At 37.9% G+C, this 22,439-nt stretch overlaps 2 protein-coding genes across 3 annotated transcripts in view; both read left to right on the top strand.

Moving 5' to 3' along the window:
- Nucleotides 1–2,762, top strand: part of LOC141601759 (transcription initiation factor TFIID subunit 14b-like) — a 35,594-nt gene extending 32,832 nt beyond the window's left edge. Inside the window, exons 5-9 of the mRNA XM_074422065.1 lie at nucleotides 468–556; nucleotides 648–869; nucleotides 944–1,131; nucleotides 1,211–1,329; nucleotides 2,489–2,762. Of these exons, the coding sequence (XP_074278166.1) occupies nucleotides 468–556; nucleotides 648–869; nucleotides 944–1,131; nucleotides 1,211–1,329; nucleotides 2,489–2,572 (702 nt within the window). The 3' untranslated portion in view covers nucleotides 2,573–2,762. The remainder of the gene's footprint in view (nucleotides 1–467; nucleotides 557–647; nucleotides 870–943; nucleotides 1,132–1,210; nucleotides 1,330–2,488) is intronic.
- A 1,453-nt stretch (nucleotides 2,763–4,215) lies between these two features.
- LOC141601752 (uncharacterized) lies at nucleotides 4,216–12,314 on the top strand. Of its 2 annotated transcripts, none has more exons than XM_074422055.1 (5): nucleotides 4,216–4,492; nucleotides 4,758–4,920; nucleotides 5,691–5,784; nucleotides 6,219–6,421; nucleotides 10,396–11,038. In XM_074422055.1, the coding sequence occupies exons 1-5, from the start codon at nucleotides 4,433–4,435 to the stop codon at nucleotides 10,500–10,502; spliced, it is 627 nt and encodes a 208-aa protein (XP_074278156.1). In that variant the 5' UTR covers nucleotides 4,216–4,432; the 3' UTR covers nucleotides 10,503–11,038. The 2 variants fall into 2 exon arrangements, with proteins under 2 accessions (XP_074278156.1, XP_074278159.1); XM_074422058.1 differs by lacking the exon at nucleotides 10,396–11,038 and adding an exon at nucleotides 12,226–12,314 and having other exon boundaries at nucleotides 4,351–4,492.
- The last annotated feature ends 10,125 nt before the right edge of the window (nucleotides 12,315–22,439 follow it).

Below are 22,439 nucleotides of genomic sequence, written 5' to 3'. Positions count from 1 at the left end.
TATGAAAGCTATAGGCGCTGTTTGGTAAACAGCATATTGGCCAATTTTTAGCATATTCAAGGGTTTTAGCATGTTTAACCAATCAATATGCTAATTTTAGTGTTTGGTAAACAGCATATTGAAACAACATATTTGGGGTCATTATGCTGATTTACAATATGCTGTTTACCCTAGCATATTGTAAAATAGGAAATTTTTCTCCATTTTACAAAGAAAAGTAACAATATACTAATTGTAATCTGCCAATTACCAAACACTCAAATTAATTTTGCTAATTATAATATGCTAGTCAAACCTTTTGATAAAATCTGCCATTTATAATCTGCTTTTGCAATCTGCTTATGCTGAAATTAATCCGCTGTTTACCAAATAGGGCCATAGTCATAATATGGCTTCTTATGTAATCTACATGTCTAACACTCAATTAGTAGTTTAGTACAATTACTATTTTTCCGAATTTCATACAGGTTTCAAACAAAAAACTCAAAGATTGTGAAGTCAGTATTCCGATAGCTTATGGAAATATTGCATTTTGGCTTGGCAAAAAGGCCAGTGAGTGAGTGTTCTTCTTGTGCATCGTTGCAGCACTTTAGTACATTGTTTGTAGAATTTGAATGCTAAAAGTGTTTTTGGAATAAATTTCTTAGGTACCAGTCTCATAGATGGACAGTTTATGTTCGAGGGGCTACAAATGAGGATTTAGGTGTAGTGGTAAAGCGAGCAGTTTTCCAATTGCATTCTAGTTTCAATAACCCCACAAGAGTTGTCGAGTATCCACCTTTTGAGTTATCAGAATGTGGATGGGGTGAATTCGAGATTGCCATCACCCTTTATTTCCATAATGATGTTTGTGATAAGCCATTAAGCTTGTGAGTGGCTTAGTTGCTATTACATTTTTATATGCTCTTTTTAGTTCGTGGTGATGACGGTAAGAATTTGACAGATATCACCATTTGAAGCTGTATCCCGAAGATGACTCTGGCCCATTATCAACTAAGAAACCTGTTGTGGTAGAGTCATATGATGAGGTAATTTTTTCAGAGCCTTCGGATGCATTTATAGCGCGTGTGCATAATCATCCTGCAGTGAACATTCCAAGACTATCTACTGGTATCCATTTGCCTGTACCAGGTGTGTTCTTTTAGTCTCTCGTGTCCAAGTTTTTTTTGCCAGTGATACATATATACGATCGGATCTTATAATTTTGCAGTGCCTGTTGAAAATGATAAGAGAAAAAAGGGGGACACAAAAGATAGTCATCTTGTTCAATGGTTCACAAATTTCTCAGAGGCAGATGAGCTCTTAAAGCTTGCAGCAGCTCGGCAACAGGTTAGAATTCGGCTGCTCTATAGTTTGTTGATTGTTAGACAGAACAATCACACACTTTAAACATATAAATTATTTTCTCGGACTGAAGTCTGTGGAATTAGAACGTTGTTGAACTTTACCTTGGCTGTGTCTGTTTATGATCCTTAATAAATTGGTCCAAGGACCTGGCTAAATGATCCTTGTTTAAGGCAAGTGATAACAGTAGCCCCATACTTACAGCCTTACAGGCCCGTTTCTACCTATTCAGCTCATTCCCTTTCCACTTGTCAGACTTTTTTCTCTGCTATACTCGATTCCCTCTCGTCTTGCATTCCTCCCTTTATGTACCCTCACTTTTTCGTAATGTGCTGGTTCAAGAGTGTAGTTTCCTCCCTTTCTATTTCAGACATACCCAAATCCTTTCACAATCTTTTGCATCATTACATTTGTTTTTGGAGTGTGACTGTGTAAGTATATATGCGGATTTGGGTCCAATATTTCCAAAAAGCTCTTACATGTTCTGAACAACACAAGGTATGAGAAGTGAAAAAGACTCAAGGAACCATCTTATCATATGGGTTTATCTCAGGCAGAAATCAACTCCTTCCAGTCTTTTAAAGCAGGACAATCTGAACAAGTAGTCCAGTATTTACAAAAATCATCTTGTGTCTAAGAAGTATCACAGTTTATATATATTTCTTGAGGACTTCTGCAAGAGTTGGCTTATTGTTACTACTCTATGATCTTTTTTTCATTATTTTACCACAATTATTCATCGAAGCGGACTTCAAATTGTTTTGAAATTAAGACTCTCCTGTTGTTATATCTGTTTAGCTTTCCAGTTCCAATTGATCTCCCCATGGATACTAGTGTGTTAAATGTGCCTCTGCTGTACAAGATCACATTTTCGTGTGATGACTATCCTTTAGTATGAGGAAAGCTCCCGCCTATGGATGTACGCTACCTTAATGAGTGGAAAGGCTATTCGTGAGTGACACGATAAAAAGTGTTTCAAAAATTGCATTGACTAACCCCTACTTCACAGGGCAAAAAGCACACCTACTAGTGAGTCGTTTGGCCTTGTTCCATCGCACTATGAAAGCCATACAAATATACAATAGCTAGTCTTTAATTTCTGCCAGCAATGGAAACGACTATTCTCTAACGCTAATTGTTGTAGGTTCAAGCTCATATTGCCAAATTGAGAAGGCAACTTACTATGATCGACGGGCCGTCTCAGCCATTGAATCCTACAAGCGACTAGTAAACCTTTGCTTGTTTGATATGAACAAGCGCCGATGAATGAGTCTCAAGGTGCTGTCATCTAATGAGTCTAATATACTTCCATTCTTTAATGGATCTGCTTTCCTTCACAATATTAAAAGAAGGCTTTTGTAATAGTAATACTTTGAAGGGTTTTGTAGAACTTCACTGGAATTCCTCATTTTTATTCTGAATTCATTTTGTTGTACCATCAGATAAGCAATAAGAAAAAATTTGCTGCTTATGCTGGCTTGTTGCTTGTATATAAAATATATTCATTCAGTCACTTCTATTTTTGAATTCATTTTTAGATGTTCGGCCCTAGACTAGAGGCTTTTGAGGTTACCATAGCATCAATGCATCATTTGGCATTTGTAACTTACTAATAAGAACGAATAAACCCAAAATATTGTTCTGGACATTGAGAAAATCACAGTTATTAAGTGAGTAAGCTGCTTTTTTCTCTTGTAAAGTAACAGTCCTGCGATGCAATTTTTATGGTCATTTATAAAAAGACGCTTCGTGTTGCTAAACACATCAGCACATGGGTAAGGCTGCTTATATTCGACTCCTTACCCTACAATTTGCGAGAGTCATTGAGGTACTGGGGTAATGTTGTAGATTGAGTAAGACAATGTTGTAGTTTAAGTCAATCTTGAGGATAGAGGTGGCCACGGGGCGGGACGACTCAGTTTACTCAACCCTGAACCGGCCCGACCCAATCCGGAATTGGCACTTTGCATGTTAGGCTCGCCACATGTATCTCTATGGTCCTATTTTTATTTTATTTTATCTAGAGGTGGCCACAGGCCGGGCCGACCTCGGCGATATGGGCTCATCCTGGTCCCTGAACCGGCCCTCGTCGGGGTGGGGTGAGTTGGTCGGGTCGAACCAGTTTCGAGGATGGTCGACCTTGGACGTGTTAGTCCAATTTTTATTTTATTTTATTCTATTCTCCCCCCAAAAGGCGGGATAAGCGAGTAAAGGGTGAGTTCATTGGCGGGTCGGCCTCAGAAACAACCAGTCCAACTTATTCATGGGATTGAACAGACTGTAAGTTGGGCTGGCCGGACTTGGTTAGAAAAGACCCAAAGAGCGGGCTGACCCGTGCAATTGGCCGCCTCTACTTGTAGAGTGTTATACTAGTATGGCATGAGAACGCTTTCAAAATTGCGTGGATGACTTGGTATGCATGATTTGCAAATTATTGCGTATAGTCGGGGTTTACCTAATGTACACTTGATAAAAAGGTAACGGTTACGAGTTTGCTCGACACTCAAGAAAAGAAACTTAACACCACAATGTTTTTCTATCAGTACAACAATAACTCGATGTTAAAACTTTACAAAGTAATAGAACAATCACTTTCTCTTCAATTTCAACTTAAAAGCAAGTTAAAAATCGGTGTTATCTCCATAACTGAAAAATCTTGAAATGACCTGCTCATATTTTTTTTTTTTTTGGTACAATTGCCCGCTTATAAGTAGTACTTCGTATTGATGATTACACATTTATGGAACTGAGCTAAACTAAATTGAGATGAATTAAACTGAAATGAGCGGAAGTAAGTAGAATAGAGTGGAATTGAATAGAAATTTGTTGGGATAAATGGATCTCAAATTAGCTGAGCTGATCTAATCAGCTGAACTGAACTAAAGTAGGCTTAATGAGAGCTGAAATTAATACGAAAATATAAGGCCTTAAAATGACCCAACTCCGACCCAAAAGATCGTGTCCGGAAACGGTATCGGGTGATTCTTTTTTGTTAGAGTTCTGCCCTTTCCAGTCATTTGAAGTTTGAAACAAAGTAGAAAGTCGGAGGCATTGGCGTGAATTTTAGGTTTTCGCGCGCACCATCGCCATGGACGACTCAAGCTCAATTCTTATCCAAATTTCGACTCTCAAGGATATGCTTGACAAGGTTTACTTTCATTTTCCATCTCATTCGATTCCTATGTTGTTGAATGTCGTAATTTAATTGCGAATAATCGAAGATTTAATTGGATTTAGGAAATCGGCACTTGTTAGGTTAACGATGAAATTGAAGCGAATGTTCGAAGTTTCTATTTAATTACTAGATGATGAAATCGAAGCGAGTATTCGAAATTTTAACCTTATTTGATTGCTACGGTGTTAATGCCGAAGTTTATCATTTTGAAAACATGATCGAAGCTCCTCTTTTTTAGGTTAATGATGAAATTGAAGCGAATATTCAGATTACAAGGCAAATTGAGTCCGAAATTGTTAAGTGTGAAGAAATTGAGGCTGCGCTGGCTGCTAGAGAGTCGGAGCTAATGAAGCTGGTGTATTTCTCAAAGTTTGAACTGCGCGGTTTGATCGCCGTCACTGGTAATTTCTTTTGAAATTTATGATAGTTGATTTTGTTATTTCGTGCAATTCTGCTGTTTGTTACACAAATTTGATCTATGTTTGCATTCACGTGCAATTCTGCTGTTTGTTACACAAATTTTCACTTCTGTCTAGCCCTAGCAAATTATGTCAATTTGCAAAGTGAAAGATCATGGTAATTCCGAGGATAGAAAGGTCTAAATTGGTGTCTATTTTTTCTCTGTTTAAATCATATTGCATCCGGTGAAGCCAATTCCATGCGTTTGTTTTATGTGACTGTGCGATGTGTATTTTATCAAAAGTATCGAATTCTCTTGGCTATTTGCTCGTAATATAACCTACTCTCTTTGTACCGACCATGTCATCTCAGTTTGCCATTAGAGAAACTCTTTTAAATGATATGATGCCTATCGAATACTGGAAACCACAAGTCGAGTTTTTATTCTCCGATGCATAAGTTTAAGGGGACTAACCAATTAAATGCTTCATTGCTTATGGAACCAACAAGTAGGGGCCAGGACTTTGAACTCAAACCTTATTTATGAACATTAACTACTTAACCGTCAAGCCAAGGAAGTCATCTGATAAATTAAATTTTACTGACTCGTATATTAACTTGAAAAGCTAATAGGGAACGTTAGGCCCCTGCCTGACATAACTCCTGTTCGCCTTTGATTGCCTTTTCATCTCAATGGATGTTGTCAGCATATTACATCTGTTATTGGATGAAATCTTGTCATCAACACTAGATTCTTTGTTTTCCTTGATAGTTAACTCGAGGAAGTCAGTAGCAAAATTGATGGATGAGATACATCGTCTGAGGCAGAAGAAAGATGAGCTGACCGAGACAATGAACAAAAAACGGTATTTATAACTGTTAACATCATCTTTTTGTATTCTTCTATGTTGGACATGAGTATTTTAAGCTTTGCTTTTACTCATTATGACAATTTTCTGTTCCACCTTATGAGTACAAGTATGCAACCGCCATGACTCTGTCGACTAAACTAGTTGACAGTTGCATTTCCTGGCTAGTTTTAATGAAGGGCTGTTGTAAGTTGTGCTCTTTCTGCCTGTCTGACTGACTGGGAGTTAAAAACTCAGGCTTAGGTCTACACACAAGCTCAAAATCTGAAAGCTCGACTTAAAATAAGTGTCGAAATAACACTGAAAATTATGCTACTCATCAAATGCAATTGCTGAAAGCCAATTACATCTATGTGAAGTTTAAAAGCCAGGAGCTGTTGAAACATTTTCTGGTTAAACCGACTCACTTATTTGAGATGTTTTCTGGGTAGGGAAACTTTTGCAGTGTCATGCACCCAATTCCAAACGTGCATTGAAGGTGACGAATGCAACGAATTAAGGACATTGTTGTTTGAGAAAGAAGCTCTTGAAGACGAGATTCACGAACTTGATCAAACTCATTCTGATTTGAAGAACTCAGTGTCAGCAGCACGATCCATGAAGATTCTGGAAGATCTTTATAGGTCCAATTCTGGTAATTATCTTCCTTTTGTCTCTCTTTTTCTTGTTTTGTTGTAAGCGCAGTAAACCAGTAATGTAGTGGCCAATATCTGAAGCCAAAAATTTAGGGTGTTTGGATACCAAAAATGGGAGGGAAAGAAAGGGGAGGGAGGAAAAGGGGAGAAAGGGGAGCGATAACGGAGGAAGTGAGGTTTCCTTCATTTTTCTGCTTCGTTGGAGAGACTTTAATTTGCGTAATAGGAGGGAACTAGAGAGATTCATTTTCCCTCTCCACCAAGCCGCTCTGCCTTCATTTTGCTAACCATTACTTCCTTCCAAATCTCTCTTCCTCCCATTCTCTCCACACCTCCCTTATCCAAACACACCCTTAGGTTATGGTGTAATATGATAGAACATATAACTCAACCCAAAGCCTTAGAAATCTACCACACCTTAAAAATCTACCACGCCTTACAGTGTACTATACCATACACCGGTTGGGTTCATATTTGCGTGCTAGGATCCTCTTCATTTTCTAAAAGAAAGGGAGAGTTCATTTTATTTAGTCGGATAATTTAATTTGTTATTTCATCTTTGTCTCATCATCTATGCTTGCAATTCTGACTGAAAGTCTCAAGATAATATCTATACCCTTGAAATGGAGATGAGTGAAAATGAGTAGGAAATTACTACGGTGTGTGTAGTTTCGTGTCATGAAGTTTACTTGTGGCTCATCAATGGCTGAAATAAACTTGGGATTTGTTTGGTTTACCATGGGGAGATAAAGTTCCCATGAAAATTTAATTCATATGAATTTGCAATTCATGTGAATTATAGAAATGTTGTTTGGTTTGATATGGGAACTCACATTTAGGGGTCGTTTGGTTGATACGGGAATTACAACATCACGTGAAATACAAATTCATGGGAAATAAGCTCCCTCTTCTAATTCATGGGAATTTGCTAAATTTGTTTGGTTGCCAATGTGGGAATTTACTTCTATGGGAACTTCAACACACCAAGGGGGGAGTAGGTAAGCAACTTCCTACATTTTTGTAGGAAGTCACTTCTATGGGAAGTGGCACTTCCCCATTGTGTTTTTCAATTAGTCTCAGTATAGACGGATATATCTGTCTAAAGTGAAAGACGGATTAAATATGCTTAAAGTGGTGACATTTTTGGGCCCCACCATGCAACTTGTTGCTTGTCTTATGCTTAAAGTGGGTGGATATTTGGCCCGTCTATAACTATAGACGGATATCTCCCGTCTATAATGAGAATTTGCGTTTTTACAAAAAAAAGGGCAACCAAACAACTCCTTTCTTTGTAATTCATGAGAATTTCCACTTCCCATGTTTTTCCAAGGGCAACCAAACAACCCTTAACTTGGTGGTAGATAAGTGACTTTGTAGGAATTGGACTTTCCATGAATTTGACAACCAAATAAGACCCCATTTTATTAGGAACTTTCAAATGGTTTTCAAAATCTTCTCTCTCTCAATATTTTTTCCCAATTAAATTAGTTTTCCTAATTACATTGGAATTGTCTTTCTTGCACTTTGTATTGTTGTAGGTGTAATTTAGTTTATGAAAGTTAGGAGTCTTTTGTTTAGTATAAATAGATTTCTTGTACGGAGTATCTCATTGGGCTCTTGATAAAGCGTAACATCTTAAGGGCTTGCTTGGAATGAGAGTAATTATTAAGGGAGTAATAGAGCTAAAATGAACTAAAAAATGGAGGGAAGGGATTGGGGTTGGAGATAGAAATGGATAGAAATGGGAAAATATAGTGTAATATTCCCTCCATTAAGGGAGTAATTGTTCCCTACCTCTACCCCAAGTAATGCATTACCTCTATATGGAGGTAATAATTCCTCCCTCACCTCCTCTTTTCACCCTCCACAACCACCACAAAACACCAATCTCCTCCTATTTCTTCTTATTTTAACTCCTATTACTCCCTTAATAATTACTCCAATTCCAAGCGAGCCCTTAGAGTAGATCATTTGGCTAGAAGTCAAATCACCAACCCAAAACCTGACTTTGTTAGGCCTATAGCTACTACCCCAATTCTGCTATCACTACCCGAGAATTGCAACAAATCCATCACTACCTTTATGGCCACCACTCTTCGGCCATCACCAAAGGATTTTTTTTTTTTTTTTTATCAAACTCCCACTATAATTTTGGCTACAAGCGTACAACCCTATATCCATCAAAACCTAGTCACAGTCTTTTAGGCCACCAAAACCTAGCCATGCTACTAATCCCTCCCATTCACACCAAAGGTAACATTTGCTTTATGAGAGTCAAAACTTCAAAATTTTTGACCATGAATATCGTTAAAGTGAAAATTTGAAAGACGAAGCTTATGCATATAGATTTGTTATGAGAAAATCTTTCGGAAAATTATATATTTTTGCAAACAAAAGTTGCATATAGATCAAAAAGAGTACGGTCAAAGTCAAAGTATCGCCTCGAAGACTTAACTTTGGTGTGGATGAGAGGAATTATAATTTTCGATAACCACCTTTTCTTTCATAGGCGAGTTACGCACCTAAAAATCTAACCCCGCACCAACCTAAATAACAAAAGTCGTACATTGGTCAATCCCGGAATGCTAAGCCTAGCCGTCTCCTTGGGTATTCATGGCGTATTGAAAATATTACCTGAAGCAATGTCTTTTTGGTATGCTGTCTAATAGGATATAAATATAATAGTTGGGTCTTAGTCATCACCTTAAAGTCTAAGGTTTTGGTTGAGATGGTTCATCTATCGTAGTATCAGCTTTCAATAACTCACGAAATGGAATTTCAGCACATGGTATGGGGAGCCCGTGCACTAACCACTCTTTAAGCCCAATGGGCATTCGAGTGAGGGAGCGTAAAAGAATATAAATATAATAGTTGGGCCTCAACCATCACCTCATCACCTTACCTGATGGTGGAGGCGCAACTATTATATTTATATTCTATTATGGTCGCCTATCCCATTGTTATTCATGCCTCCCATATAAGCTAAGCTGATGGTTGAGACCCAACTATTATATTTATATCCTATTATGGTCGCCTATCTCATTGTTATACATGATTCCCCTGTCGCTCCATTATTCGACTTGTGGTCATGTGGGAACTCATAATTTGGGGTCTTGTTTAGTTGCTAAATTCATGCGAAGTAGAATTTTTTATGAAACCCAATTTTCTACATAATGTAAGAAATTACTTACTTATCCCCCCTAGTTATGTAGGAGATAATGATACTTCATAAATTGAAATTCTCACATTCAACCAAACAACATTTTTACAAAATGTATGTGAATAGCAAATTCCTATGAATTGAATTTTCACTTTTCTAGTGTATTCTAGAATGTTCTATAAGTGTCCGAAATATTCTAGAATAGTGTTGAATTAACAAGATTGTACTAAACTATTCTTGTACATACATAGTCTAATATACTCTAGATCATGAATGTTTTAGGTGTGTGTAGAGAAGCCTAGCACCTTCCAGCGATATCTTGTAGTTCTTAAGACTCTTAAAGAGTTTGTATAGGAGAAGGAGGAGCAACATTATAAACAGAGATCCTCTCCTCCCATTTGTATGTATCTAAAAATCCACAACAAATCAATTTACAAACAAATTCCTTCCGGTAATCAAATTTAAACTAATCAAACCAACACCTATTCTCTACTCTACTTCTCCCTTTACTACCTTACACACCAACACAAGTCCTTCGTAAGTTTTAATCGGATTGTTGTTTATTATCGTGTCGTGTTCAAGTTTACAGGTCATCAGTCATCAATGACAAATAAATTAGTTAAACTTTAATAGGGTTAATGTGTTTATAGTTCCTAACTAACCTTATTCCAATTTTATTCTTTTTACTAATATAAGTTTACATATGAAGTCCCAACTTTAGTTACTACATTTGGGATGGGTAAATAAGGAAAAAGAGGACAATAAAATTGGATGGATAGCTTGAGGACTCGAGGTTACCAAATGCATTTGCAGGACTAGAAGCAGAGATACAGAAGGGAAATGCAGAGAACGAACAGCTGACAAAGGAAATTGATGAACTTAGGACTACTCTGCTTTCGACCATTGATGATCCATGGTGACTCCTTTCTACCAGACTAAAGTTAGATACGGAAACCACAATCCATAGTCTAACATAATAGGTTGCCTTACTAGTCTTATGGGGGTCTAATAGCTAATCTCGAACTCTCTCTAGTTAATATTGGTGGCCCGGGTTATAATGCTAATATTGGCCTGTATGTGACAGTTGCCTTGTATAAATCAAGCCGCAAGCAATAGCATAAATCAACAATAATGATCTACTAGCAATTATCCAATTTGAATTCCTATCATAAACATACATGATTCCCTAACTATGCACTCATATTTAAAGGAACTATCAAAACAAGAACAAGGTCTTGTTAGGCAGGCAGAGGCCGGTTTTCAGGAAATACTACTCCTTTCTGAAAATTAGTTAATCTTAACCACGATCTTCTGTCATTGATTTTATGGGTAGTTTCAGGTTCATTTTCAACTTTAGGAGAACGATTATTGGAAATTACTCGTCAATATGTGTATACCTTTGAACCTCTCTTGGATAAAAGAATATAATTTGATATGTAAAGTACAAATAATATTGAAGTCCGAAAGGGTTGACTCTAGTGGTTAAAATTTGTGAAATTTCCAAGGGATTCAGGTTCAAGCCCTCCCCAAGAGCAATCTTGTGGAGTGTTTATGGTCAGAGCCTCAGCTCCGGGGGTTTACCCGGTGCGCATCAAAGGTAGCGGCTGCAGGGCTCCCGGTCACCCCAAAAAAAAAAAAAAATTGAACACACTTGCATTTGACAAGCCTTTCAGTTAGATTAAGTAAAATTGGGTATTTGTTGCTTTATAAGATTACAACAACATTATGCCAATGCCTCAATGGAATTGCGGGATAGGGTGTATGTTTTTTGGAGGTAAAAAGACCATAAATTACCAAGAACAAGGTAAAATTCCATGATGTCATATTCAATAAATACCTTCACAATACCTTATTAGTAAAGTAAAAACTACGGAGTACATTGCAAAGTACTAGAATAATCAAGTACTCATATAACACTTGATAAAAAGACATTGCATAAAATAAAATACAGAAATGGAAGACAAATTACATTAAATAGGTTAATCAATATCACATGTTAGAGCTCCTTGGAACACCCTGCATGGGTGAGCAAGGTCCAAAGGTGTGTAATAAATTCTCCTCCAACACACAAGCTGTTTACATGAGCGTCGATTGCGTCACTAGTATCTGTGAGAGCTAAGAACAACAGCATTTCAGTCCAAAAGTCAGCTAGTGTTTTCCACTTATTTGAATGTTGTTCGAGCTTGTGCTTTAGGATTTCTGCTTGTCCTAACATGGTATTATCCCTATTCCACTCCCCGTTAGTTTTCTCCTCATCACCTTCCAACGCCTCGTGTTTGAACTCTTTGATTGCCTCATCGAACACACGTTGTGTTGTGTACACTGGATCCGGAAGTGCTTGAGGTAGAAAGGCAACCAAATATGCACAATATCTAGAAATTGTAGTTGCTATCTGAAAATCTCTGTAACTGTAGGAGTCTGACGGTGCTCTTTTGGCGTCTTCTTCAAATAGACTTGTAGCTATGTGCCAAATAAGAATAACGTGAGCTTGGCTCTTCACTTCCCTTATATCCCTTACAAAAGGGATAACATCTTGTACCTCATTTTTTATCAAGGATGAAATACCGAGAGTGATGCCCTTTTTTTCCGTCAAATAATAGTTGATAGTTTCAACAATCGAATTTCTAACCTCTTTTGGCACAGGCATGTCCCAGTTACCAGCTTGACCCATTCTAGGGAGATCAATGTAAGTCCCAATCCAACACTGGCACCACACTGATCCCGGAATCTCACCATAGCTATCCAAAATTGAGTATTGACCGACTTTTCTCGTTGTAAATGTGCTTAAACAAAAGAGAGAAAGTCTAGGACGGGGTATTTTACATGCTATCCTAATCAACCTTTGAAGAAGATTACTTTTGGTCGACCTTGTGGTTCCCCATTGAGTTTGATTTTGAAGGTACGAACAAGTATACATAATCTTAGCCCATTTCGAAGTGAGAAAGACTCCAATTTGGGCATATTCAATGGTAATTATGGCTATTATCACAAATCTTGTGAATCCGGTGTCTAACACATAACCATTCAATAGAATATACAGGATGTTGTGATCTTGCGAGCGATATTCGATCAACAAGGGTATGGTTAGCCAGAAAAATAGAGTAATAACACAAAGATCACGCAATTTCTTCCATATCCCTCTACTATAAATAGCATAGCAGTTGGTAAAAAAGTAATCATATAAGAAATCAAGCTCCTTTTCAACAAGAGTAAAGCAATTGGTAGGAAGTTGATTACCTCCCCAAAATACATGGGGATTCACATCCTTATACCCAGCAATTTTGGCAAGCAGGGTCCAAAACATAGCAAATGAAGTACAAGTGTCTAGTAGCTCCTTACCTTCATTCGTGCTCACCAAAAAGGGTTCCTCGGTGCCCAAAACCTTGTCTAATGTGATGAACTCGATGGCATCGTAATCAATTACTCTAAAACCCTTTTGTAATTGTTTTGCGACCTGTTTTCGTGCTTCTTTCACCCCCACCAAAGCATTATTCATTTGGGCTCGCTCTCTTTGGTGCTTGGCAAACTCTGAGATGAGTTCTGTTGCACGACAGAGCCCATTAGAGGATTTAGTAGCGTACAATAAGGCGCTACTTCGTTCCCTAAGCTTCAAGACAACTACCCAAAATATAATCACAATGGGTACAAGTATTTCGGGGGCAACAAGGCTCTTGTAAAGAGAACTCAAGATCAAAGGCCAAACTACAGCGTAGTCGACAATGAGCCTTTTCTTGCGGTCCTCATTGTCACCAATAGAGTAACAACTGATCTCATTGGTGACAGCGGCTAAGTACGCAACAAAAGCAACCCAAAAGACATAGAGATCATTGGATTTACCGGGTGCGCTCATGAGACCAGGGATGTAAGATACAATATAGGCAGTGATCATAAAAGAGTAAGTTGAACAAAGTTTCATGTTTTTGTTGCCTCGAGATCTAAGGCGGCCTAAAATAAGGATTCCTGTGTATATTATGAAGGTTGCAGTGAGGAATGCTTGGATATACACTTGTTGTGATTCGAGTTTTTGACGAATTTCTTCATCTGGAGGTAGAAATGGTGGTGGTGGAGGGGGTGATGCTTGAGACATATTTCAAGTTCAGAAGACTACTTAATTAGAGTCTTATGTTTGGAAGGAAGGAAGGAAGAGTTAATTGCCTTTAGGACATTGAGATTTTAAGAAAGGATGTATGTGAATGTTATTGTTATGAACATATTCATCATATATAATATAGTGGGGATGTAACATAGCTTTGGGATGATTAATTATTGACTTCAACTTCAATTGATGGTGGTTGTATTATAACATTGTTTTTGGATCTTTGCTGGATTTATAAGTTGGAACTTTTTTATTATAAGGGAAGATGAGGTTGATAAATTGATAAAACGAAAATGGCCATTTTTCACGTGGTATCCAACTTTTTAAGTTTGTGCACATGATATCCTTGAAATTTGATTTTCAAGCACAACATGCCCTTTTTATCGTTTTTAAAATTTTTAATTGAGCATAAATTATAGATCAGAAATCGGAATTGACTATTTTTTTTTTTCCTATTGATTAACTCTTCGAGATCGATAAATTGATAAAACGAAAATGGCCATTCGGAAATTTAAGATCGAAGATATGTTCGATTTGAGATTTTCGTTAAAAAAAACCTATAAAATGTCGGTCGACAATTTTTTTTCTCAAATCGTAGATTATGACGAGATAATCATTTAACGAAAAAAAATTGGCCGATTCTGAATTCCGATCTAGGAATTATGTGCAATTGAGTTTTTTTAGAGCGACAAAAAAGATATGTTGTGCTTGAAAATCAAACATGGATGGTATAATGTACACAAACTTAAAAAGTTGGGTATCATGCGCAAAATGGCAAAGTTCGAGGGTACCACATAAATTATGCCTTTTTTTTTTTTTTTTTTTGGTAAAGGGAGCCACAAAACGATTTTGATTTTGATTTTGATGCTGACGGAATTTAAACCAATGTCATGAATCATGAGTACGACTTCTCATGATTTTACAAACTAAGCTAGTTGACATTTGCATATAATCTCTCGTTTAAGAGTTGAATCCTTACCCTAATATTAAACTACTTATTATGGTTTAATTGTTTAGCTCTTAAATTCACATGGTAAGGCACCTTATTTATTCATCTTAAAACTCTTCCTTCCTATCTGCATCTTTCATCTCATTTTCTCTTCTTTCTTTGTTTCCACATCGAATATCTTCTTCTAAAAAAGCATCATCCCTCAGAACCCTGCAAAAATGGCAGGCAAGTCTGCTATTCATCTCATTCGCTTCTTCATATGTAGCCTGATTACATTAGGCTTAACAGCAGTGTTGTTATGGGGCTTAGCTACAATCTATGAGCCTACAGCAACTCTGACCAAGATCAACCTTCGCCCAGTTAACGAGAACTACTCGACGATGTACTTAGAGCTGGAAATTATCAACCGGAACAAATTCCGGGGGTTTAACTACACAGATGAAGGGTGGATTGAGATCTTCAGCTTAACCAACAACTCGCGGTCCCAGATGGAATATGAGTACATCCCAATCGAGTACCAAGGTTTCGGAGACACATTGCGCTGGAATTTCAGCGTAAATTTAACAGATAATGATTTAGATTGGAGAACTGATGAAGATGACATTCCTATGCTAAAGAGCCATGAAACACAGATTTATGTGTCATTGTCTTTGACATATGTGACTAAAATCTTGCTTTGGGTGACCAAGACTACCTGTTATCAATGGCTGGACACTAGTGTTTTCCTTGACAAAAATTTAAATTTCAATGGGATTTCTAATTTTAACCGCATCAAGGATTTTACTGGCGTGGTTAATTAGTACCTCAATACTAACACTTTTTTTTACTTGCTTCATCTCGTGTATCTTATTTCTTAATGCAATGCAATGTATATCATTGTCAAATGGTTGTTTGGTTGTTTCGTGTCCTATTTCAAATTTGATACCATATAATTTTGTTTGTAGTTTTAATAGTTATTTTCACTTTTCAAGAGCATGTTTGACCTTACTTCTTGATAGCATTGTTTTGTGTCGGTCTAAGAGGGTGATTTTATCACCCTCGTGTCTTTTAATATGGGTCTTTTGGTTCACTTTTCCTAACAATTGGCAATCGGTTATATGGTGGTAACTTGTGCATTTTTACTCGGTTGAGCACATAATCCTTATGCATGGAACCCGAGCGGCAATAGAGCACCTTTCAAAGGTCAAGATAAGGCACAAGAAGATCACTTGTAACCCGGAAACAAGTTGGGAGAAGTAGGAATGAAGACTAGAAGAAATGAAGGCAATTGAAGAGGTCTAGCTCGTGGAAAATAGAAATCCCAAAATGCGAGCCGGTGCAAACTGCGCAAAAGAAGTCTTGTGCAGTGCGCATTATTGCGCAGGTGGAACAAGATTTGCGCGACTGCGCGACTGCGTGACTACGCTTTGCGGGTTTTTCTAATCTCGTTTGTGGGCTTCTTAAGTGGAAATCTTTCTAGGTTTTCGTGAAGCCCTATATATACCCGAGAAGTTTGAAGACACGGGATTATCACCTACCATCATATCATCTCTTTTAATCTCATTCTTAGGGTTTAATCTTGTAATAATTTAGAAGACTTTTTGGATGCAAAGTTGTAATCTTTCTTTGTTTTTGGGTTTTATGAAGACTATGGAAGGCTAATCCTTCCCTACTTGGTGTAATCCATTGCAAGCTTTCATCTTTATCATTGTATTGACTCCTTAATCTCTACTCTTTCATTTATTTCAATTTCTAAGTTTGAATGTCATGATGAATGTTTTGTTGTGAGAAGTAATTACCCTTGCCTCTTTTTTCATCTATCTATTGCTTGTTGTTGCAAAGTTGCTTGCTTTTGTAATAACTTGTTGAAGCATCTCATGATTGTTGTTATCTTGGTTTAAAGTATCAACCTTTGTGAGTAGAAATTGATTGTATCATAGGATTTGTTGGTTTAAACACATCTTTGTGATATCCCATTTACTTTCCTCTTGGTTTTGTTCTTCATGCTCTTGGTTACAATTCTTACATGGTTTAATGTTAGAATTTGTAGTTGAAGTAGGATTATCATTGTTGGCTTAGATAGTGGTAATCACTTGCTTGAGGATTGTTGTTGGGTAAATGAAAACTAGAGAGAAAAGAGTCTTGCTTTGAGAAAAGTTGGAACTTGTAGGATTGCACCAAGTTCTCCTAATTATTGAACCATCTTGCTCATCAAGTGCTTGTGTTATTGCTTATTAGAATAGGATTGCAAATTTCACCTTGTTTCATGTCACAAATCAACTCTAAAACCCCCCTTTTCATGTCTCTCTATTGTTTGCCATTGTGAATAACCATTGTTTGTTTATAATCTTGTCTTTAATAGTCAATAGTTTACATTTCAAGTTTTTAGCTTAAAAGACCTTCTCTTGGGTTCGACCCTTACTTGCACTATATTACTTTATCATTTAGAGTAGTCTAGAGTATAGTTTGGCTTATAAATTGTTAATTTGGTAGCTTAATTCTAGTATATTAACGACCTAGTTTATTGCATATCAAATTTTGGCGCCGTTGCCGGGGAAGGCAACATAGCTAGAACTTGAGTTTGTGAATTTATGTTTAGTTGTTTTATTACTCCTCTTGTTGTTAGAAGTAATAGGAAGTTCTAATTTGTTTGCTTAGTGCGAAGGTTTATGTTTGGCTCCCCACAACACGGTGAGTCAACTTCCGTGGACGAAGACGCTTTTGGTGCCTATTCTTGGCTATTCACTAACCCTTGGTACCAAAGAGCCCAACGAGCACATAGAGTAGAAGAACCACCTTTAGAAGCCCCTATTGAAGAAGATCCTATTGACGTAGAGCCAATTGAAGTGGAATACCCTTCAATGGCGAATGATACTAGAACTATTAGGGAGCTCCGGGCAAGGAATTATGACACTCAACCTCTTTGCATAGCCTACCCACCCATGGGGGCTAATGCCAACTTTGAATTGAAGGGCTATTTCATTCACAACCTCCCAAGGTTTCATGGACATGCGGGAGATGACCCAAATCGCCATCTTTCCGAATTCCATATGATGTGTGAAGGTGCTATTCCCAATGGTGTCACGGAAGATCAATTTAAGTTGAGAGCTTTCCCATTTTCACTTCAAGATGCGGCAAAAGATTGGTTGTTTTACCTTCAACCGGGTACAATCCATACTTGGAAGGACATGAAAGCGGCTTTTCTTGAGAAGTACTACCCCGACTCAAGACATAACCATGCAAAGAAAGCCATCACCTCTCCGGAGCAAGATGCAAGTGAGAGCTTATATGAGTATTGGGAGAGATTCAAAAAGTTAGTTGCTCAATGTCCTTACCATGGCCTTAGTGGTGATGACCTTTTGGTCAACTTTTGTGATGGTCTTACACAACAATACCAAATCATGGTTAATTCCGCTACGGGTGGTGGAGTTGACAACTATTCCGTGGCGGAGGCAAATGAGATCATAGAAAGGTTGGCCGCTAGCACAAGAAACTATGGAAGAAGCCGAGGGTCAAAGAATCTTAACTTCATTGAGACACCTTCTCCTTCTACCCACAAGCTTGAGAAAACCGTGGATGATCTCACAAAAATGGTTGCTCAACTAGTGGGGAACAATCAAGGAGGAGCACAAGGATCTAATGTGGAGTGTAATTTTTGTCAAGGGCCACACCCAATGGAAACTTGTCCCATCATGGAAGAGCAAGGAATAAGCAAGGAGAATGTAAGTGCAATGGGGTATGGGAATTACAATGCTAGAAATCCTCAAGGGGGAGGATACTACAATTATGACCCTAGTGGCAATACTTACAATGTTGGGAGTAGAGACAATCCTAGACTTGGTTGGGGTGGTGACACCTCAAAGAGCTTTGTGAATGGTCAATTCAACCACTTGAGGGACCAAAATTCCCGACAAGGTCAAGGTTCAAACTCTCAAGGAAATAGGAATGGGAATTTCAACAACCAAGGTAGAAACCAAAACCAAGGTCAATCATCCCAATTTGGCAATCAAGGTAACAACAATTCTCAAAAGGAACCAAGTGTTCAAGACTTGCTTAAAAACATTTTGCAAGAGCAAGTCAAAACAAACAAGAGGCTTGACAAGATTGATGCCGATAAGAATGTTAGTGATGCCAAGGTTGCCAACCTAGAAGTCCAACTTGGCCAAATTGCCCAAGAACTTGCCAAGAAAAATCAAAGGACCTCAACTTCTATTCCCTCCACTACATTTCCTCCTAGAGAGAATGCTAGTGCCATGACATTGAGAAAGGGGAGAACTTTAGAATCCCCTCCCAAGAAGAAGAGAAGGGGCAAGTCACAAGAAAGGGTTATTGAGGTTGAAGATCAAATTGAAGAGGAACTTGTGGTTGAACAAGGGAAAGGATCATCTTCAAAAGCTAATGAAGAAAAAGAGAGGAGTCCTTTGAGCATTGACAAAGGAAAGGAAGGAAGCACCAACACAAAGGATTCACTCCAAGAGATTGAAAAGGAATATGAACCGGAGGTACCATTTCCTAGTGCCCTCACAAATCCCAAGAAGTTTGATAAAGACACCGATCTTTATGAAACTTTTAGGAAGTGTGAGGTGAACATCCCTCTTTTTACTATCATCAAAACCGTTCCTAGGTATGCAAAGTTTCTCAAAGAACTTTGCACCCCTAAACGGAAGCCAAGGAAAGGAGTAGAAAGGGTCACGGTTAGTAGGCATGTCTCGGCCATTTTCAAACAAAATCTTCCCAAAAAGTGTGATGACTCGGGCATGCTAACTATACCGTGCTCAATTGGAGGCAAAGATTTTGCTAGAGCTATGCTAGACTCGGGGTCCTCTATTAATGTCATGCCTTATTCCATTTATGAGACCTTAGAATTGCCTCCCTTGTCTAGGACCAATGTTGTGATCCAATTGGCGGACCGTTCCACAATTCACCCCAAGGGTCTTGTAGAGGATGTGTTGGTAGAAGTTGATAAATTCATATTTCCGGCCGATTTTTATGTTTTGGATATGGAACCGGACTCTAAGGCTACACCCCTCTTGCTAGGGAGGCCTTTCATGAGAACCTCTAAAACCAAGCTTGACATGTATGATGGAACTTTGACCATGGAATTTGAGGGGAAAGTTTTGAAATATAATGTGTATGAGACGATGAAAAAGACCGATGATTTGAGTTGTTGCTACTTTCTTGACAAGATTGAAAGTTTGGCAAATCGGGTTTACCAAATTGGTCATAGGGACCCACTTGAGGTGGCCCTCACTAACAATGTCGAGAAGGAAGGGTTGCGGTTTTTGTTGTCTCATGATGTGCAGGAAAGTATAGAAGCATTGGAAAAGGAAGAACCATTAGAAGAATCAAAGGAAGAAAAAGAAGTGCAAGAAATTGAGGACGAAATGTCGAGCAGAGGCGCAGCCTGCGCATGCCCAATGCGCAGCCTGCGCAATCCTGCGCAGCCTGCGCAACCCCTATGCGCAGCCTGCGCAATTTCCAGCCCCACTAAATTGTGTTTTTCTTCCTATTCCTATGACAATCCATCCACATTTCTTCCTTTAGAGGCTTCCCTTGAGAGACCCCTTCCATCCATCATTAAACCACCCACCCCCAATCTCAAACCACTCCCCGACAATTTGAAATACATCTTTCTTGGGGCAAATGACACTCTACCCCTCATAATTTCAAACCAACTTGAGAGTGATCAAGAGAGGAGGTTGGTGGATGTTTTGCACAAGTATAAAGAGGCATTTGGATGGAGCATCGCGGATATCAAGGGGATAAGCCCGAGCACTTGCATGCACAAAATTCGATTGGAAAAGGATGCAAAACCCGTCCGGCAACCACAACGGAGGCTTAATCCACCTATGATGGAAGTTGTCAAGGAATAAGTTATCAAACTTCTTCAAATGGGTATTATCTTTCCAATTAGTGACTCCCAATGGGTAAGTCCTACTCAAGTTGTGCCCAAGAAGGGAGGGGTGACGGTTGAAGGAAATGTAGATCTATATACATCATAACATACTCATATATGTCTAATTAATTTGTCATAAATTAAAGCGGATCTTATGCATGCAAACATAAATAAAAGAGAAGAGAAATAATGTCCTTACATATTGAATTTCGGCTATTAGGGCACAAGAGAGATCACCTTTCTCTTCTTGTTCTTGAGCTTTTCCAATGGAAGAATGAAGATCTAAGTACAAGATCTCTCCCCAAGCTTTATACCCATGGCTTAGCACTTAATCAAATTAATATTATAATTACTAGTATAACATTAATCTTAGAAGAAAATTGAACCAAAAACTTTATAAGACTCTTATGTGTTTTCGGTTTTTAAGAGAGAAGAAGAGAGTATTTTCTTCTCACTAGAACTTATGTTTTTTTGGATGAATGAATTAGAATGGAAATGATACACTATCTTTTGTATATTATTAGGCAAAACAAAAGAAAAACAATGATAGTTTTTCTTCCCCAAAACCGTGTAAGAGGAGGGTTATTGGGGAGCCAATGCATGAAAAATTTGTTCTTCACAAGAAACAATAGGCTTGCATGCCTAGACTTGCTTTTTCATCATTATGTTTTATCAACTAAATAAAACAATTAACTAGCTTAATTCTCCCCAATTTTTCGGCACTTTACATAATATGGATCCCATATTATTTTGTCAATTGTCAATGTGTCACATGTCATATGTGACATAAATATGTTGTGTATTTTTAACATATTAAAAATCAACGTATTAATAAAAATACGTCACATACAAAAATTGACTTAGTAATTTCATAATTACTTGTGCCAAAATATTTTACCATTTATAAATTTCAACTGATTGAATTTATAATAATTCATTCATTTTAATTGTTACATTAAAAAATTTATTTCATCCAAGTAATTATACAATTTAATTACTCAGACCGTATCTCATTCAATCACATTTCAATTTGATACGTAAACTTTACTTCCAAAATCGTCCGTCAATTTTCAAGTAATTTAATTAACTCGCAACGTTATACGATTAATTAAATAATCAATTAAGTGTATTGCCCTTTAGGTATGACCTAGGGGGGTCAACTGATCACCACCGTCACACGACAGTAATGTCAAACTCTAGTCAGCCAATCATTACCGATGTATGTTGACCAGTTGACAGTAACAATATTACTTCCCAATTGTATTCTTAAAATGAGATTTAATAATGATATTTAAATCATGCGATCGCACTATTGTTGAGGACACATTTCCCAACAATCTCCCACTTGTCCTCGACAAGTGTGCGTCACCAATTCTCTTGTCCTATTACTATCTCCCACTCAATGCAAGGTGTCTTTCAGGTCGTACTTGCAAGTGATCATATCGAGAGTGGTTTCCTCGATCTGGAGAATAACTGATTGACCGGATTTATCCACACTGGATACCATCCGAGCGTGGCCACGCATTTCGATTCATTACTCCTCGAGTGGCCCCGAGATATTGTTATAACCCTGACTAGGGGTGGACAATTCCTATCGCACTCATTCCCTTCGACTAGCCACGACCATCATAACCCAAAATATGCCCATTTGACCCCATTTACGAAGGTCGTAGTAACACAAATCAAAGTTAATCGAAAACTGTGCCATCTTAGGTGAACAGTCTTTAGTCAAAAGAATCGACTCATTTGAATACTATAGTAGCTCTCGCCACGACCAGGCTATATAAATTTGCCAGAACTCTATAAGCGGTCATTAGGCCCGACAAAAAGTTCTTAACAGTCTGCCTATGTGATCGACTAGTCATCTCACATGACTGTATGGCACTTGAACTTGCCATCAATCGCCTCACACTCTAGTCACTTCGAGACGTCACCTC

This window comes from Silene latifolia, chromosome 1 (genome assembly GCF_048544455.1).
Source record: "Silene latifolia isolate original U9 population chromosome 1, ASM4854445v1, whole genome shotgun sequence".
Taxonomy (NCBI): domain Eukaryota; kingdom Viridiplantae; phylum Streptophyta; class Magnoliopsida; order Caryophyllales; family Caryophyllaceae; genus Silene; species Silene latifolia.
This window is presented reverse-complemented; position numbering and strand designations above follow the sequence as displayed.

Excerpts from the sequence above, each read along its gene's own strand:
- LOC141601752 (XM_074422055.1), top strand. The coding sequence starts at position 4,433 with ATGGACGACTCAAGCTCAATTCTTATCCAAATTTCGACTCTCAAGGAT. Across the intron at positions 4,493-4,757 it reads TCAAGGATATGCTTGACAAG|GTTAATGATGAAATTGAAGC; the intron begins GTTTACTTTCAT and ends CCTCTTTTTTAG. Across the intron at positions 4,921-5,690 it reads CGGTTTGATCGCCGTCACTG|TTAACTCGAGGAAGTCAGTA; the intron begins GTAATTTCTTTT and ends TTTCCTTGATAG.